The 20,882-nt window shown below is 36.7% G+C and overlaps 1 protein-coding gene across 7 annotated transcripts in view; it reads left to right on the top strand.

Moving 5' to 3' along the window:
* The window catches only part of LOC131688723 (obscurin), a 181,970-nt gene that overhangs the window by 123,576 nt on the left and 37,512 nt on the right, over positions 1-20,882 (top strand). For all 7 annotated transcript variants that reach the window (XM_058973196.1, XM_058973195.1, XM_058973199.1 and 4 more), the window contains one exon: positions 6,183-6,275. In XM_058973196.1, the coding sequence (XP_058829179.1) occupies positions 6,183-6,275 (93 nt within the window). The remainder of the gene's footprint in view (positions 1-6,182; positions 6,276-20,882) is intronic.

Genomic DNA, 20,882 nt, shown 5'->3' on the forward strand with positions numbered 1-20,882 from the left:
TCAAAGTAAACTGTCCCTGGCAGCACTGCTTAAATACGTTATTGTCCACAAACAATATGGGGATGAATGGGTTAAGGGGTTACACCACTGTAAAGCACGAAATCATAGGTATATTTCGGAAATTTTACTTGAGGCAATGTAAAGATGAATCGAGATTCCGTTTTGATGCACAAAAACTAAAAGTGTCAAGTGTTTTAAACACAAGATTGCGGCTGAACAACATTTTCCCACAGACTAGTTCTTCTGGACCCATTACCGAAAATCTATCTTCCGTAATTTTTAATCTATAGCCAAAAACAAATTAAATTCCCAACGCGGCTGAGAACTAAGCACTGAAATTTCAGCTCTTGATATCTTGAAACTTTACTTCGATATCGATTTTTTTTAAATGACTTCCCAGTAGTATCTTTGATCTGAATTATTATCCCTAATCCTAATGCCAAAGAACAAATAAAAAACTCTCGAAACCCGTTAGGGAAAATCAGTATCATTACTGGAATTTTCTTTTTCACGAAACTTTTCGAAAACCTTTACATAATCTTATTAGGAACAGTTATTTAAGAAGCTTTTGCAATATTGTGTAGGAAAAGCTGAACATTTATGAATTTTCTCTATCTGCAACATATAAACCCTTAAGTATACCAATTAATTTAGGATACCCTTTTAACATAAATTATTGCACGAATGGTAATCAAGTTTTTTCTAAAATAACTTTCTATTGTGAGCGTCACAAACTCAAGCTTTGGATAAAATGTAAATTTTATCGTTTATAAACAATAGAATAGATTTATCATAAACAGTAAAATCATAATAATTTAATTTAAAATTAAATAGAAAAAGCCTAAAATATGTTAATACCTTAAACACATGGAACCTTCATGTCTTCAACAAAGTGGTTAGTAATAGCACTCCCCAAAATTTTGCTGAAGGCGTTAAGTTCAACACCCCCCCTCCCATGATCGTTTTGAATTTCTTTTAAAAATTTATTATCTTCCTGTTCAGGAAAATAAATATACTGCAAACCGTTTGGACACATAAAATGTCATTTGAGTTCGGTCACTTTAGAAACAAGTTAATGAAGAAACCAAGGACGAAACTTTGCGATGGTGGCTGGAAAGGGATGTATGTTAAGTTGGACGGCTTCTCTGAAGGATCGGTTAACGTATTGACAAGCTTCGATATTAGCAAAAGTAGTGAGTAGACAGCAGATGTCGGTCAGAGGGCTAGCAACGGCAGTTAAGGAGGAAAAATACGAAGTTGAAGAAAATCGGGATATCGTTGTCTAGAATTTTTTTCCGCCGATGATTATTCCGTTAGAGTGGCAGCGAAATGGATCACGAAAATTGGCATCGGTATAGGGTGAAATACTGCCGCCAAGAAGTTTTCAGCACCAGCTAGCAGATAAATAGGAACGACTAGCACCAAGAAGGATAAGAAACCCGGCGAAGGTGGTTGTAAACAGATGTAAATCCTTATGGTCGACACCCCCGGACCGGTTCATGTCTCAACAGGGTACGATATTTGCAGCAGACCTGAGCTGGTGAGATATATCGCGAAGGTTTGACAGCAAATAAGGAAAAGTAGCTATGAATAAAAACATGACGATTCCAACAAAACAAAATAAGCAAGAACACAATCCTTACTAAAGCAGTATTAATGGTTGCCCCGGATGGATGAGGATTACGAGATACAAGAGGTTTAAGTTTAGTCGGTTGGCTTAACGACTACTACAAACCAATCCGAATCCACCACGAGCTAGCATTCAACGCACAGTGGTCGGAAATGCCAAAAACGTCACTAGAGGCCAAATTATTGAATATATTCATAGGGTATCTTTAGAGGAATTGTTCGTAAGAATATTCTCCACAACCTGATAAAAATTAAATTGAGGCATGGTTTACTATGATTGAAATAGAAAAATTAACATTTTTACTGACGATGTAGAAAGTTGATGTCTTCGACAAAGTTTTAGGAATGCTCGTAATGAAGAATTATGTTGAACAACTTGAGCTTATAGGACTTAATGTTATCGATTTTTAAAATGTTTTCTAAGGTAAATCCCTTAAATTTAGTTATTTAATATAGCTTTTTTCGCTGTGACTCTTTTCGTGCAAACGATGTTCCAGACAAATGTTGAGGTATTAACACCGCATAATATTGTTGAAGACTACATGTAAAAATTAAATTATTGTTGAAGACTGCATGTAAAAATATTGTTGAACACTGCATATAAAATTTTTACCTGAAATCGGCGGCGCCGCGCACATCTCTTGTAAAAATACTCATTCGTTTTAGAGCTATTGAAGAATTTTGATTTTTTAACACCAACTTCAACTGCGTATAAGAGAGAAAGATGCAAACCAAAATGGACGAGCAGGCACTATTATCAATGTCCGGATTACGCATAATAAAGGTAAGAAGGTTTTAAGCTCATTTTGTAATGTTTTTACTTGGGTATTTTTACTTACAGTCTTCAACAATATTATGTGGTTTTAATGCCTCCATATTTGTCTAGAGCACGGTTTGCACGAAAAGTCACAGTGGAAAAAGTTATTAAAAAAACTAAATTTAAGGGTGTTGCCATAGAAAACGCTTTACAAATCGATAACATTAAATCCTACAAGTTCAACTAGTTCAACAAAATTCTTTATTATGAGCATTTCTAAAACTTTGTCGAAGACACCAACTTTCTACCTCGTCAGTATAAAAACTTCATTTTTTTAATTTGATCGTCGTAAGCCATGCCAAATTTTAATTTTTATCAGGTTGTGGGGAATATTCTTACGTGCAATTCACAGGGTATCCCTGTGAATATATTCGATGGTTTGGCCTCTAGTGAATTAAGTTCGCGTTTTTGGGGTTTCCGACCACTATGCAGTGGTGTCTTTTGATGACTTCTTCTCGATAATAAACATTTACCCAATTTGTTGAGCAGAGTCGTTTGGTTCACAAGACTAGGTTCAGGCCTCTGAAAAAATATTCAAAGTTTGAGGGTTTCTGTACGTTTCTTTTAAAATAAACGTTAAAAAATCAACCCCCCTCCCCTTGAGAATTTTCTGCGCGCGGGCCTGTTTGGATTTAATGTCTAACTTGTAATAATTTTGGTACTAATTTACATACATCATACATGGGCCCAAGTTGATACTAATTACTGACGAAATAAATTCTAAATACAAAAGTACAAACCGTCGTTTAAATACAGTCTTGAAGAAAAAAATTACTGATCCAAAACAAAAATTAGAACAATAATTTCGCTCAAAGGAAAATATAAAAAAAAGAATTTTTAATAAAAAAGCTATTCAGCAACTTAAAACACGCATTACTTTGGGGAATGATGATGATTATCAAGAAAATAATTAAAACAAGAAAATAACAAAAAAAACCTGTTTTAATCCACCTAGTGGTGCAATTGTGCCTTTCTTATTTGTCCAAACTACGATTCCATGGCTGGTTATGTTCAATACAATGATGGAAACGTATTTTACATATTCAGTACGATTTGCAAATACAAACAATGGATCAACAGCCAAGATCTGTCGACACTGAAACATCGCTTGAAACCAGCGGCGGATCAAGGAGGAAGATCCGGGGGTCCGGGCCCTGTCGAAAATTTTCAATTTGTTAGTAAATTTAAACTAGTTTTATTTTTAAAGTAGCAACCCCTTATTGCATACTCCTACCTAAGCTGGAATTAGGTAGACGATTTTTAGAGCAATTGCATAACCTTTCTTTATGACAAAGGCAAAAATGTGCCAAAATCCAAAAAAGTCAATTTACGCAAAGAAATTTTTTTTTCGATGTTTCATCAAATCTCAACGTTTTATGCATTTTAATGTCATTTGGCATCAAAAATGCAAATTAGATCTTGAAATTTTCCCTTACTCCCCCCTTTGAGAATTTTTCATTTCAGTTTATATGGAAATTTGCAATATGGTCGCACTCTTCAACCCGTAACTCCGGAACCGCAAGTCCAATCAATAAAAAATTCAATAGCAGCCGATGAGAAGGTTGTACCTTTCATTTGAGTGTTTATACAAATCGGTCCAGCCAGCTCTGAGAAACAGAGGTGACATTTTTTCCACATGCACACATACATACATACATACACCCACAGACATTTTCCGATCTCGACGAACTGAGTCGAATGGCATATGACACTCGGCCCTCCGGGCCGGGAATAAGTTGACGATTTTTAGAGTGATTGCATAACCTTTCTATATGAGAAAGGTAAAAAACAAACTGAAACTGTTCTTCATTATTATTTAGGTAAATGATTAAATAGACATAATCGAAGTAGCCAAATTTTCTTTTTCCATGTTATGAGTAGAATTATTAGCGTGTTATGAGTAGAATTATACATTGTTTGTTTTTTTTTTATAATATTTGTAAACTATCCTTGAAGCAATATATTAAAACAGATCATATATTTTAAGTTATACTTCAAACTTTACGTATGAGCATCTCAAAAATAAAAAGCATATTTCTATAAAGATATTTCCAGTCGGACAGAATGTATAAACAATGTCGATTATAACAAAAGAGTGCACACATCGTATTAACGCTATTTTAAAATGCCAACACAGATCGCTGTGGACGATAGAACCCATTCGGTTGAGGGTCAACTGACGTAAACATCTTTCGATCTCAAAACGAAGGGGTATGGCTTAAATATAACTACGTTAAGATGAGGACCAAGTTCAAGTTGGGATGTTCTGTCGAAAAAAAGAAAGATATTTCAAATGAATACACAAGGCGCCACATGAAAAATTGTTTACACTAAGCAGAATTCTTTACATCATCAAAACATCATTAATGTGTCAATGAGTTTCGTTATACATACCAGCATGATTTGAATTGGATTCGACGCATTTATGAACATGTCATTGAAAAGGCGAAGCACCTCGCGTCTCCATCAAATGTATTTACAAGAAGACGCTTTGTTCCTAGATATTTTCATACCAGCTCGTCAGTCGGATTTAAATGATCAGTAAACAGTAAAAGTTTCAATGCAACATGCATTGAAACTACTTGTTGCATTGAAACTATCACAGTATGACGATCAATTGAACAGACCATAAAACTAACACATATTACAAAACTTGGAACATGTCAATCGGGTAACCTATCTGCAATCACGAACCGAACAATTTAATACAAATAAACATCTCATAACATCCAACAACTCCCTCGCCACCGTCTCCGTTATTGTCAGCACGTAAAATAAGCTAAACATTTTCGAACATCAGACTCCCGTGGAGAGCAAAACATCTAGTCCATTCCAACATCACCAGCCCCACCGATCTCTCTAATCGCCCGTCTGCCATGCCACCCCCCCCCCCCCCCCCCCGCTGAATGCGAGCACGAAAACTACAAATCATCTTCAACCAACGCACATCTCGCGCAAATGTGGGTGGCTTTTTCCGCAGTGAACTTGGGTGAATTCCAGTTATTTTTATTTCGGTCGTAGGTCCCTACTGCTGCAGCGGCAGCCGCAGTTTGACATGGCGCGCCAACATTTTTTTCACACTCTACCCCTCCGGTTGCAGGTTCGATTTGGAGGGCGACTGTCACACTTGACCCTCAACTTGTACTGAGCGTGCCGACCGGCTGTTAGGGACTTGTCATTGATTGATGAGGGTTGATAGTTGACCTAGTTCTACAGAGACTAATTTGCAGGTGTTTTAGCGAGAAGGGCGTTTTAATTTTTTGTATAGTGGGTCACTACACACAGTGCTGGAAATTTTTACAGTTTTCATAGGTGAATTTAAAAAATAAACTCGGCGTTATTCTAGTGACGTTATTGAAAAGCCAGATATCAAGTTTATTGCGCACAAACGAAATATTTTGTGCAAACTGCCGGTTTCGGCACGGTGGATCTGCAAGAAAACATTTCCTTTGAATTTAAAGTTCGTTCGGTGTTTTATTGACGCTCGCAATTTTGAGCCAACCACACGATGCAAGGAAAAGAAGCCAAATCTGCGTACGCACAGTCGATGTCCGAGTTGCGAGCGTGTGCTTCTTCACTATATTGCCGAAGATCTAAATTTAACCGGCATGCTAAACAGCAAAATATTGACACGATTGGTTGCACTATGGCAGTTTTTTTTGTTTCCGGATAATATATTTCAGATTAAACAGATGAAATTTGTTTATTTAAACTTCTATTTTTTTCATTTCCACAGGAACTCTCCCTGAACCTCAACGACGATAAGAGTCTATCAGAACACCTTAAGCTACCGATCCAACGTATCAACGACTATAAACTATTATTCAAGGTAAGTAGCTATGCAAAAATGATCCGCTATCGGAAGTACAGAATCACCCACCACCGCTGGAATTTATTTCACGGAAACGCCTAAAATTCTACACACCAAAGGATACAGCTACACGATAAATCTATAAAAACGCTATGTTACAACATGCATAACACATCATTTTGAGCGATTGCAAGTTTCATATTTATAAATATATGTATATACGCAATTGGATACACCCACGTTCACGTTCACACAGTTAAACGAACAAAACTCATAGAATGAGTAGCACAGAAAATGTTTTCCAGAAAATTAAGTTGCAGCGTTTCGGATTCTCCTCATCAGTAACTAGCAACATCTTGGTGCCAGTTAGATGATATAGCTAAACTAGCACCAAAGTTAGCACTAGTGAGACGCTAAACCCTTAATCCAAAATATCACACGTTTGGCATGAACTAGGCAACTGGCAGGTTCCGAGTGATGTCTCGGAAGACAAGCAGAGAAACTCTGGATTGCTGACGAAAATGCCGAATCCGAAACAGTTTTTGGCGTAGTGGTTCGCTAACTAAAAATCTGGTTTGGATTCCGCGTTCTCATCCAAAACTTTTGTGCTTGTCTTTCAAGACATCACTCGGGACCTGCCAGTTGCTTAGTTTATGCAAGACGTATAACATTTTGAATTAAGCACTATGATATTTTTCTCCCACAAGGGGAAAAAAATTGGTAAACACCAGAATTACTCCCTAGGACGAAAATTTTGGTGAAACCACTCTTTGTACGTGAAGGGCACAAATCCTAACTAAATAAATTAAGGATTTAGCGTTCTAATTTTGGTGCTACTTTAGATTTATCATCTAACTGGCACCAAGATGGTGACAGTTACTGATGAGGCGAATACGAAACGCTAAAAACAAATTTTAAGATAGGTATTGTGTTCTCCTGCACAAAAAAAAACATTTTTTTGCATAGTTTTCTCGAGTTATATGAATACTATGAGTATGAAATTCGAAGGTCTGTGGAAGACGCTCGATATTTTAGGCAAAGCAGCCATATTATACTCTAGTATAGCACTGCTCTCTCCAATTGATGGATTCAGAGGTTACCCTTAGAAAATACCACTACAGCCAGATCCGTTTTTACACAATAATATAATTGTTTGTCCTCATGTCATAACTATGGGCCTGAGCTATTTCGCCGAAGCGCCGATAACGCCACCATTTCCCCGTGGTCGTCTCGTCGAATAGGTCGTTTGACCTAATGTCGTACTTGGAATGTTCTGACCTATGTCAAGATCGATTTGAGGCAGATTCCCAGACAAAAGTTATATCTGGTCTCCCGCAAATTCAAGTTTATTTTCGCTCATAAATGCGCCCGGAAACTGATGATCTGGTAAGGAATTTGTAGCTGCAGACTCAAAACCAAGCTTTCATCACCAACAAAACGATGGACTGGAAGCCGTATAAACAAGAATGCTGAAGAAATGTATATCATTAAGGCTTACAAAGGTTCTGTTCTGGCCAGATTTGACAAGCTGCCACTACATCCGGCAGGTACTACACACGGAAAAAACTCGTATTCATGAAACTGTTTGTGTATCCAAAAAACTAGTTCTCCCCGATATATACGAGGCGTTACATTCGAATGTTTGGTTGGATCACTGTTGTTTTTTCCCTGGGCATGTTTAATTTTTGTTATGATTCTTGTTCATAATTTTGGAAAACACAGTCGACAGACACGATATTCATGATTTCAGGAGCTCGATTTTCGTGATTTATCATCACGTTACCGTGCTGTTTTATTCATGAGTTTCCCGTCGGAATTTTATGTCAGACTAGCGAGGTTTATGTTCATGATTTCAGGATCTGAGTCACTATTTTCATAATTTCTATTCCGGTTATTGTAATATTTTAGTCATGAGTAGAGTGATTCATGTTCATGATTGCAGGATATTAGTCACGATTTTTGATATTTTAATCACGATTAGTGTGATTAACGTTCATAATTTTAGGAATTTTGTCATGTTTTTCAAAATTTCTATTCACGTTGTCGTGATATTTTAGTCGCGAGTTGAGATTTATGTTTATTTATGTTCATAATTTCAGGATCTTAACCGCGATTTTTAATATCTTTGTCACGAGTTGTGTAATTTATGATCATGATTTCAGAATCTTAGTACCGATTTTTTGTAATTTCTGTTCACGTTATCGTGATATTCTATTCTAGAGCTTACTTTCGAATTTAACACTTGGAGTAATGTGATTCACGATCATAATATCTGCAGTTTTACCATGGTATTCGTAATTTCTCTTCACCTTATCGCGATCTGTTATTTTTTGGTTGGCTCAGCAATTTGTGGGGCTCAGCACAATTTTCGTTTCCACCCCAGACATCACACTGAACCTTATCAGATGAATAATGATGGTCGAGGTGCTAAGTTTTCTTATATCGACTGCTCGTACTTATTACTGGTCGCAAGCAGCTAGGTATTTCATGAAAAAGTGCATGGAACGAAAATTTTGTGAAAAGGTCCACGTAAAAATTTCATTACCATGTTGCATGAAACTGAAATTGATTCTAAATATCAATATTAATTCGTCAAAAGGGTAAAAGTGTTTTTGTAAACAAACTTGTTTCGTTCATTAGTCTGCTGCAGAGTGGAATTTCATGAAAAATATGCGTTAATATAAATTTTTACCCTTCGTAGAAGTAATTTCAATTGTTTTCTGCTTCGAAATTATAGTAAATTAAGAGAAACCATCAAATTAAAAGCTTGTTTACAAATCTTATTCGCCCTTTTGCAAATTTAATGTGGATATCACAAGCACGCAAAATATATCGTGAGTCATTAACCAGTTCACGAATACATGAATAAGGTTTCATGATTTTGTGAACTATTTCACGAGTACTGATATTGGATCGTGACCAATATATTAGGAATTATGAATTAGTTCACGAGGATTGAATTGATTCATGATTAAAATTTCGTTTCGAGTTTCGTTAAGTTGTTTACGAGAAAATATCCAGAATGTTTTGATTTTGTGAACTGATGTTCCTAAATCTATGAATAACATCATGAGTCGACCTTTGATTTTATTAATAACGTTTGTAAAGTTGTGAACTAGTTCACTTGCAGAAAATCGATTTGGTAATGACGTGACGGAGACCATAACTGAAGTTTACAAACCAAAAAGAAATATTTCCACTAATAAAAGCATTGTGCGGGTGCTGCTGAAGGGAAAAAAGGAACATAACTATAAAACACATGAGAATCATGGTTCTGTTTTCGTAATTTTTTTTCGACATAACTTCGAAAGATCGAGAAGATTGTGTGAAATTTTCAAAATGGAACTCGAAGTATTTTACGAGATATTTCCACTACAACGGCCTATCACTGGGCGTTTAGTGTAAAATTGCCTTGTTTTAAGTTTATAGTTGTAATATCTTGCAAAGTATTTTGATGTCCACTCCCAAATTTTTACACAATCTTTTTAACATGATTGTTAATATTTGAAGAAAATCCAGATTTCAAGAAAATCAATTTGTTTCTAAAATTGCTCATTTGAAAACACAACTTTTTTATTTAATATTTTTTTCCATATATCGCATCAGTTTTTTTATATTTCAATTATAGAGGTTTTAACCTTAAGGTCATTCGCCTCTTCAGGTTAGAAAAATCTCATAGGAAAAATTTCTAACCCTATGTGCGAGGTCGGGACTCGAACCCAGGTGCGCTGCGTACAAGGCAATCGATTTACCAATACGCTACGCCCACTCCCCTATCGCATCAGTTATCTGTGATTGAAAAATGTTCAATTTTGTAAATTTCAAAAGTTCAAAAACTAATAACTTTTAAAAAATATCATACCAAACAAAAAATTCGTGTCAATTATTTTTAACTAAAGAATGCAACAAAATTTTTTGGAAGGGATCAAAATTTTGGTTATAAATCTGACGTGGAATGACCTATATGTACTTGCAAGAAAGTTGGTAAATATATCTCACCTTAAGGGGGATTAATTATTAAAATAACAACACCATATGAAAGGACTTTAAATGTCGACAAATTTCACCGCAGACGCCATTGACTCAAATTTAACGATTTAGACGTAATTAATAGATCGCACGATTTTGGCAATAAAACACTGTGCATGGGTGTGCAGGATCAATTTCCTCTTCTCGCATTCCATACAGGACACTTTTTTTTAGTACTGTAAGTATCGAAACGAAATTTTCACAACCGAAATACGTGCAGTTTCCAAACAGATCTTTTTCAAAACATTCCAAATCCGACCACTAGAGGCTCTGCTACAAAATAAATAAAGTGCATGAAAGTGAAGAAGAATCATTGGTATGCTGTTCAGGGATCTAAGATTTCATTATGATTTCATTGCAATCCACACCACTACCATATCCTTCGGTTACTTATTCGATCCAACTAACGAAACAAACTCGCATCAAGCGTTGAATTCTCAAAATATTGGAATCGTGTGATCGCATGTGAAGACACATATCGCAATGTAATCCACCTAGTAATAAAGAAATAGTTTTCATTGATATTTATTTTTTACTCTTTGCATCAAATTTGTATCGAAAGTAATCGTATTGCTGTATTCAAAACATTTAGTGTTTTTTCCTTATTTTGAAATATTGTAACATCACAATAATTATCAAATGCCATATCTATATGAATGCAAAATTTCGACCAATAGGATATTTATTATTCCCTTTTTCGCACTAATTATCAACTACCATTACTACGAAACACGCAACTGAAAAAAACTCTGTTCATAAATTCATGAAAAATTATTATTTCGTAAAAAAAAAATTTATGAAAATCGTAACCAAGCTCCCGAAATCGTGAACAATAATCCTCGTATTCATGAAATTATTTATGTTTCCATAAAACTGGTTCATGCCAAAAAAATACAAGTACATGGCGTCCAAAAGGGAGTCACCCACAATTCGTACGTCCTTTCCTTATCTTTCGTACCATATTAGTTTAAAATTCAAGCGGTGTCTATGATGAAGTTGTTCTATCAAGTACCGGAATTTCGGAAACCCACTTGCACTGTAATAATTTGTTAATCATTTCCATTTATCGATCGAAACGAAACATTTTTGGGGCTGTTAAAAAGAATGTGACGCAATTGTGCTTACTATTTCGAGACAAGTATTGTAATAGAAAAGCTGATACCTGATTGAATATGCCTTAGTATAATTGAAAATTATCGAGTTTAAATCTGTGATAATATAAGCAACGAAACTATAACTATGTATTAGAAAGAATAAAATTCCGAGATAACAGTTTTGTCAAACTTCTAGTGAATACAATAAAACATGACAATTAAAGATCGTCGGGTTCGGATTTTCCAATTTTGAAAAGCTCGAGTTTCGGTTCCACAATTTATGGGTTCGGGTATAAACAGAAAAAAATATTTTGCAATTTTAAATTTATTTTCATGCACATATTTGGAGCATGAATATAAATGTAAAATTAAGTTCCACCACAAATACACACAACTTCTCGTGCTTTCTTCAACGAATTTTATTATAGCTTTACACGTTGGTTGAAAATTACAGCTTCATTAAACAGGATATCTATGCATTGTACTGTATGTTTAATCCTATATTGCTGCAAAACAAATGACATGTAATATCACACGAATGAAAGTGTAAAATTATATGCTTTTCGATGCACCCATTGAGTGCATCGAATCCAGCTTAATCAATTTTTTTGATTCAAGCTTTGTATGTTTTCATTCATATTGGTTGTGTGCACTATTTTTAAATTTCCGGGGTCGGGTTATATTTTCAATATCCTGGAGTCTTTCTTATTTGAAATTTGCGGGTTCGGGTCGAGTTCAAGTTCGAAGAAAACGAAACATGATCATCTTTAATGACGATGAACTGACAAAATTATTGTGGTGCACATTCTATTGAAAATTGAACGATACTATTGAAAGAGGAATTAATCAAAAGATTTTAAAGTAAATAATAAATAAGTTCTAATAAGATGAATATTTTTCACTCAGTCCAAATAATGCATATTCCCCCCGCATATTCCACCCATCTCTTTCTAATCACTGAGCAAACAGTTTTCACTGTTGTTTGCAGACGATTTAAAAATAAATATTTTGACTAAAAGTGCTGACTGAGAAAGCCACATATATCTGCTCACAAAACATGTGAAAATTTATAAAATAGTAATATGAAGGTTGTTGAATAACTACGGAATATGAACGAAAATAATCTAATAAGATTTGCAAGTATGAATAATCAAGACCGTATACAAATTAACTAATAGACTACCGTCCCTAAATTCTTTAAAATAATGCAAGAGCCATTTGTGATAGAATAAAAATTTAGTCACACTTCTAGGAGGAATAAATCGGATTTTTACAATCCGAACAGTGCTAACATGTCGCCCACCTGGCAATACGGAAAATTTATTATTTCAAAATTTAACGTTGTTAATTGTTCCCAGAAGACCATTTTCTGTATTTCCAAGAATGGACGACATTCGGGATAAGGAGCGTATCCTTTGCTAAATTTCTTATTCTGCGGTCTGGTTACGATGTTACTGAGCATAACATTCGGAATAATTTTCTATCCAGCAAAATATCTTTCCGCAAAAAGACAATCGGCGAATTAACCTTTAGTGAAACAGCATTTGGCAAAATGAGAACGAAAAAACCTGTTTTAAGCCACATAGTGGTGCAATTGTGCTTTCTGACTTGTCCAAACTACGATTATATGGCTAGTTATGTTCAATACAATGATGGAAATGCATATTACATATTCAGTACGATTTGCACATACATAAAATTGATCGACAGCCACGATCTTGAGATACTATGTGTCGACACTGAAACATCGCTTGAAACTAGCGGCGGATCAAGGACGAAGATTCGGTGAGGTCCGCAACCTGCCGAAAATTTTCAACTTGTTAACCCTCCGGAAGTCGCGCTTTTGACCCACTGAACGTGCCACTGGTGCCCTAAGACGATTTCGTTAGATTTTCAGAGCAGCGTGCACTCAGTGCACTAGCGCGACTGCCGGAAGGTTAAGAAATTTTAAACTAGTTTTAATTTTAAACCCTCACTACGCACTCGTACCTAAGCCTTTAGATGCGAATTTGCTGTGTGGCTGCCCTCTTCAACCCGTAACTCCGGAACCGGAAGTCCAATCAAAAAAAATAAATAGCAGCCAATGGGAAGGTTGCACCCAAGGATGCAAAATGCCTACCTTTTCTGCGGCTGTGATTTTTCTCCCTACATTCTCGTTTCTCTTTCGTCGCTGCTGTCGTTCGCTATTGCAGGACGCCCAGCGCTGTACGGCAGTCTGTAAGCAAAGCAGTAACATGACAAAGAAATACTGCCCCCAGTACAGCCACCAGACGCGAGCGGTACAGCTTCTCTTTCCTTATTTTACACTTTTTAATATTTTTGATCTATTAAATATTTTCAATCACTAATGACAAAAATAAATGCGGTTCGTTTGCGCCACGACCGGCATCAACGCTTTCGTGTGCGGGCCTCTCCCTTTGACTACGCAGAGAAAAGTGTACAAAGCGAGAGAACAAACTTTACTACGCTACACTCTCACCGAGCAGTCGGAGTACAGCAGCAAAACAAAAATGTATTCTACTGCTCTACGGGAAAATGTACTCGGTTTGGCTACCGTTCTGGCAAGAGCTGTAGTGATGCGTCGCTGTAGCGGGCTGTACGGCTTGTGCAAATGTAAATATACCAAAAAAATGTAGTTTACCAGTACCTTTGGCATCCCTGGTTGCACCTTTCATTTGAGACTAAGTTTGTGCAAATCGGTCCGGCCATCTCTGAGAAACAGAGGTGACATTTTTTCCACATACATACATACACACAGACATTTTCCGATCTCGACGAACTGAGCCGAATGGCATATGACACTCGGCACTCCGGGCTGGGATTAGGTTAACGATTTTTAGAGTGATTACAAAACCTTTCTATATTGATAAAGCAATGCTGTTTTAATCCTTTTAAAAAAATCTGGAGGCAATAAACCTTATGCGTTTTGGACACTGAATCGACGGGAAAAATTCTATTGCAAGAAAACTCGATAGTTGTTTTGTTTACATCAGCAATTGTCTTCCCAGAAATCCCACAAATAAATTAAATGTCTGAAGTGCGGATTAAAAGTTCTCAAAATTAAGGCTATGCAATTTTAACATTTTTTATGGCGCATATTGTAGTTAATACGAAATTCCACAAACGAAAAGACAAATCGAGCCAAACTTAGAAGAAGAAAAAAGTTTGCTGGTTTTTTAAAACGTAATATACGTGGGTGTGGCTGATTCATTAGAAAAAAATAATGAATACAAAACATCGTAAACACACCTGAGAGAATGCCGCTGAATGCCATCATATGCTATTTTTAAGAGAATTCTTTAAATAATCTTCAGTGTTGTGACTCACGGCGAATAGAAATAGAAACATTTAAAGCAGAAAGATAAACGTATATATTTATTTATTAAACAGACGAAATTGATGGCAATGTGCACTTAGAAAATTTCTTCCATAGCTGTATGATCTTTATTGCGATTGAGGTCAAGCAAGCATTACAACTGACGTAAATTCGTTTTGCCGTAGAATCACGAATCACGAAAATGCCACAAATGTATAGAAACTATTCCATTTATCGTACTCAGACTGACACATGTTGCTTTAGATTCCGGACCATGTCCTTTTTGGTGTTAAAACATAGTCAATGTCGAAGCGGCCAGTGATAAAAAAATTGTCTGCCCATAAACCACGTTTCATTTCAATACAAATTGGTTTTTTCCTACTTGAGCAGAGCTGATTTTCATGTGTAATAAACAGACGTCTCATTTGCCATGGTTGCTAAAAATAGGTTACACTGTTTACAATACGACCCCTGCAGCAACAAAAGCCGCCCGACGTTGCAATACATACGTCACGACGACGGCGGCAGCGGCAGGATCCCAGTTGTGGTTAAAGATATTTTTAACCTCTTCTGCATCGAGAGTAGGACTGGTACGATGACAATGTTATGAAATGGATTATGAAATCTACTCAACTTCATTCACGCACGCAGGGAAACTGCACCGAGGATGGTGCAGAACAGGTGTTTCTCGGACGTTACGTGCTACTCGGAAATCATACACCCAAAACCAACCCGGTGAGAATCACTAGAGTAAATTAAACTATACTTGCGTACACTAGATTGACTTTTGGTTATATGGAAAAAAATTAAAATATTTCTAATTAGCGAGCACAGCTCTTTAGAGTTTCTTCTGCGGTCTCAAATGACTGTGAAAATGTTGGAAGCGATTGGTTGCTCCAAGTCGTTGCGCATCGCGTTTCAAAGTAGTATGGGGAAAGTCCCTTTTTGCACCTCCGTTCATTCAAAACGTCATTTTACTACAACTGGAAAACCAACCAACTAAATGTATAGTCCAGAATGTTGTTAACAACTTTTCTGCTAGGATTTTTATGAAAATGTCATTGCGATTCTGAAAAAAATGATTGCAGAAAATCATTATTTCTGTCAACACTGCCAATGTTCCGCCAACACCAACATCTCAATCTCTGAACATGTTCATCGAATACACTAGGTATCTTCTAAGGAAATATTCATAATGATACACGGAATCTCGTAAACGTAGTTGAACAATATAATATCCTATTAAATTCACCTAACAGCTAGATCTAATCATTTTGACATTATCCATTACATGTATGTGTGCTTTATTACCATTTTATTTGACATGACTCAACGCGTTAGTATCGCTGAGCCGTGGGTATTTTATATATTTACAACATCCATGCACGATATAGAAATATTTGCTGTCCAAATGTTATGCGCGCTTTTTACTATTGCGCATGGAGAAGCTTTTCCGTCACGAGGAACCATTTGCAGTGTCATCTGCTGTTAATTGGTGAACTCGGCAACTTGACTCGATGTATCTCCCTGAAGCGAGTTGCTTCCGAGACTAGCTATCGTCTGTGTGGGGTGACCACTGGGGTACGCCTCCGTCGACCCGTTCCCCTGTTTAACGGCTCAAGTTTTTTCACGAGAATCCCTCCATAAGGTTGACCGCAGCTCTTCGAATTCCTGCGTTTTTGCTATTCCGCCCATGCATTACTCTTATGGGAAGATGGGGCAAAACGCACCCCCTAAGGAAATATATTTTTTTAATATATTATTTTCTATTTGATTATATTGTTTTGTTTGCATTACATTTCTAATTTAGTACATTGGGTGTTCAGCCACAAGTGGTGACTTTTGATTCCTATTGTTTACATGATTCAGTTAATTATTATTAAGTTACAATATGCTTTCGCAGTTAAGTATTTTTTTCAGTAGGATGTTTTAAACCTACTTGTCATCCTAAGGAAATATGATCTTAACTCAGCTATATAACATTAATTTCACAGTCTACTTTCTACTTCTGCGGCAGTCAGACGTACAATCGAGCCAAGTGAACAACAGGCCTCTCGATCTAGTGTGCATTGTCTCGAGAACAAAGGAAACATCGGATTATTCTTGTCATCATGAGTAAAGTTGACGAAAAAGCTCTACTCCGACCCAACGCTGCGGTCGTTGACTTTAAATTTTGTTTAAAACCGAGTTTTAGTGAAGTGGAATACCTTCTGAAGATAAAAATGCAACTTAGACTTACGGAAGTGTTGTACCTTCAGTATCATCATCTTCGCAGTGCAGTGTTAATATCATTCAACATGTTAGCACAAGCCGAGCGTTTCGTTTTGAAGAACAATTTAAAACACGTGGTTGAAAGTGACAACGTTGGAATTAAGATTCCCGTATATATTGAGAATGATTATATAGATGTAAGGTTATATGACCTATCGTCTCGTACCCCTCCTGAGCCAATTGCAAAATGCATGTCGCAATACGGAGAAGTAGAATCCGTTACACCTGATACTTGGAGAAACTTCTTCCCGGGTACTCCTAACGGCGTTTTTGTAATGAGGATGCGGGTTGATACCCTCCTACTTGACAATAAAACTCAAAACTCACGGAACTACAATTATGCAAACTACGCTGTGCACCCATGAGGGGCAAACTCCTACGTGCAAGTATTGTAATCAGACAGCTCATCATGGGCAACCTTGCGCGGAAGATGCAGAGGAAGACACATCTCAGCCGATTGCCAACTCATCTATGGCAAACCAACCCAAAACAGAGTTTTCAATACCAATGCCTGAACCACAAACGGTGGCCAAATTTGTGGCAGCAGTTGTACAGACCATAATGACAACCACAAAAGAAGCATCCAGTACCGCAAAATCAACTGTAAGCAACATTGGCAAGGATAACAATAACAGTGACGGATTCACGCTGGTCAGCAATAAGAGCAAGAAACAGGGAAAAACATCTGATCGCGGACACCAAGCCGGCTTCGACCTGGACGTGAATAACAAAAAGAATTAAATGACCCCCCAGATGCAGATTGCCAGCAAACCCCGCGAAAGAAGGTCTCCGCTCGCAATAAAAAGTTGCGCGCACGAGATCCAGTATTATAATAATATATGTTTATATTTTTATTTTTACATTTGTAAACATATAAAAGATCCACGGCTCCGTTAAGCTACCGCTATGAGCCGTGTCAAATAAACGAATTATAAAAAAAATATAACATTAATTGGGAGAATTTAATTAATGATATCGTTTAGCCAACATTTTCCTCTGTAATCACAATCATAACGCTTTGCAAAATATTCAATAACATGAAAATAATTCAATTCTTCAAAATCATTAAAAATTACCTTTTGAAAAATAAGCGGGGCAGAACGATCCTGTGCTGGGGCAAAATGCGCCACAATAACGGGACATAATGCACTACAACAACGGGGCAGAATGCACCGCAATAACGGGCAAAATGCTCGGCGAACAAGCAAGTAGTTTTGTTTTCTGATGGGATTTCACAAAAGTGTGCCATTAAATAGCCTCACGTTATGCAATTAGTAAGTTTTCAGAACGATTTTTCTGTTTTCGATTAAAAAACCAGCAAAATCAAAGAATCACATTTTGCCCCCGATGGAGTAAAGATATAAATTTAGCAAAAAGTTGATTATTTAATAGATTTTTCATATGTAGTGCGACAGAATAATGAACAACGGTATAAATAGAACTGGAATGCTCTGACATAATAGTAAAACAGCATTAATAAGAGCTGAAAATTCTTGTTGCCAAGGCCACAATAATTACATGAGAAGAGCACGTTATTGTTTTTTTGTTTATTTCTCGAGCTATTGATGTACGGTTATCAAACTTTGACAGTGTATCTTTAATCTGTCGGACTTCCGACTGCTGTTACCCTTTTCTAGAAATTTTCAGCTGTTTTCGATATAAACAAGGGGTGCATTTTGCCCCGATACCTAGTTTTCGTGTCAAGCTCGATGATCTTCGCCCAAAGAGCTTCTGGGCGAGTTATCAATACTCTGTCTATCCGCTCTGTGTTATTCATCATCGATCAGTAATACGTTATGGTCATATGTTCACTATTGTGAGAATCCTCTATAGCCTATAGCCTCTGTGTCTGCGCTGCGCTCCGATTGTGCGCAGATACGTACCTGGTTATCCAGTCGACTACTACTAAGCTGACCGTGTTTCCTTACTTCGCACAGTGGGGCCGGGCCGGCCAAAACCTCCAAAATTTGTTGTCGATTTTCACACCTTTTATATTTTTTTTCTAAACGTACATTACCTAAAGCTGTATTCGCCAAATTTTGGAGTCAATCGATTGAAAAATATAAGTGCTACATTTTTTTTAACCGTGCAAGGTCTTGAAAATCTGTAAGAATTTGAGTGACAAAAAGTTTTTGTTCATTCTAATTCATCTCGCTTTAATAGGTACTACAACGTTAATTTAACAACACATATAGGCGTTTGTAATAGAAAATCATCTCAGAAATTCAATGGTGTACACTCAAGTTTTTTTTTACGCGGTTTTTTTTTGCGCGGTATTTTTTACGCGGTTTTTTTTACGCGGATTTTGAAATTTACGCGGTTTTCATTTACGCGGATTTTGAAATTTACGCGGTATCCATCAGTGAGGTTCCCTTTATCGCGGATTCTTAAATTTAAGTGGTCTTCATTTACGCGGATTTTGAAATTTACGCGGTTTTCATTTACGGGGTTTTTGAAATTTACGCGGTTTTCATTTACGCGGATTTTGAAATTTACGCGGTTTTCATTTACGCGGATTTTGAAATTTACGCGGTTTTCATTTACGCGGATTTTGAAATTTACGCGGTTTTCATTTACGCGGTTTTCATTTACGCGGCTCGTATCCCCCGCGTAAAAAAAAACCTGAGTGTATTTCGATTTGAGAAATAATGAGTATTTAAAAAGTTACCAATAAAATCATTATACATATGTTTTTTAATGCGGACTTAGGGACCATTCATAAATTACGTAACGCTTTTAGGGGGGAGGGGGTACGACAAGTTGTGACAAGTTGTGACATAGGGGGGAGGGTGTGTTAACTAGATCGTTACGTAACATGTTTTCATCGAAGAAAAAAATTTTTTTTCTTGGAATTTGTTACGTAACAGGGGAGGGGGGATGGAAAAATTTGTGACAATTTGTTACATAGGGGGAGGGGGGTCAATTTTGGGCAATTTTTGCGTTACGTAATTTATGAATGGTCCCTTATTTACATTCAGAGTGTCATCACTTTATCGGTAAAAGCGTGTTGAAGGATCTCATCTAGTACAACTGACGTAGAATTTTATCTAGTTTTCAAAAATCGTAGTGCCTTCTTGCGCCGAAGGTTGATATTTGGACATTTGTAAAATTAGTTTTTTCATGGAGACGCATGGTATTTTTTGATTTCATGAAGTTTTGGATTATTATTCACCGGTGGATTTCTTTTCTGAACACTGCTTGTAAATTCAGGGTTTGGGGCGATTTCCTTGATACAAATATAAGTATGCCTTAACCGTCTTGTAACTATGACTCTTGTTTCTACATTTTCACAGTTATCTGCAGTATAGAAAAATTCAAATAAATACAAACCAACGAGGAAAAACTAACTGCAACTATTATTATATCTTTCCATGAATCCTATCTCTTTGGTAGGTATTGGTCGTTAGCTTTACTGGTGACCGATGTAAAGTAAACACGTGAGTGTGAGAAGTGTTCTTTTTTACCCAATTTTTAGTTATTGGCCAGTAATGCAACATTTATTTTCAAGTGCAAACTCCCTATTGAATCTATCACAATCAACAATCAAATTCAAAATCTCCCTCAATAATTCGCTTCCAAATTGGTGAGAAATTCATGCAAAAACGCTCACGCCTCTATTTCAAAGCATACACATACAGTGCAAATTATAGGAAGGAAAACTAGAAGTGGCAGGGTCATTAGAACAGGCTTAATATCGTGCGGGCTTAATTTTTGCCTTCTGATAATGAGGGTCGAGCTTAGGCAGAATAACTACGATTCACCCGAGTTCACTATCATGTGTCCTTGATAAAGGTATCTTTACCGTGACAACCGGCAAAAATTAAGCCACGCAAGATCACCACCGAAAACCTGTCGACGATTAGCATCAATCTGAATGATGATTGCTGCTGTTCATCTCTGTATGCCTTTTGCATG

The sequence above is a fragment of the Topomyia yanbarensis genome, chromosome 3, assembly GCF_030247195.1.
Source record: "Topomyia yanbarensis strain Yona2022 chromosome 3, ASM3024719v1, whole genome shotgun sequence".
Taxonomy (NCBI): domain Eukaryota; kingdom Metazoa; phylum Arthropoda; class Insecta; order Diptera; family Culicidae; genus Topomyia; species Topomyia yanbarensis.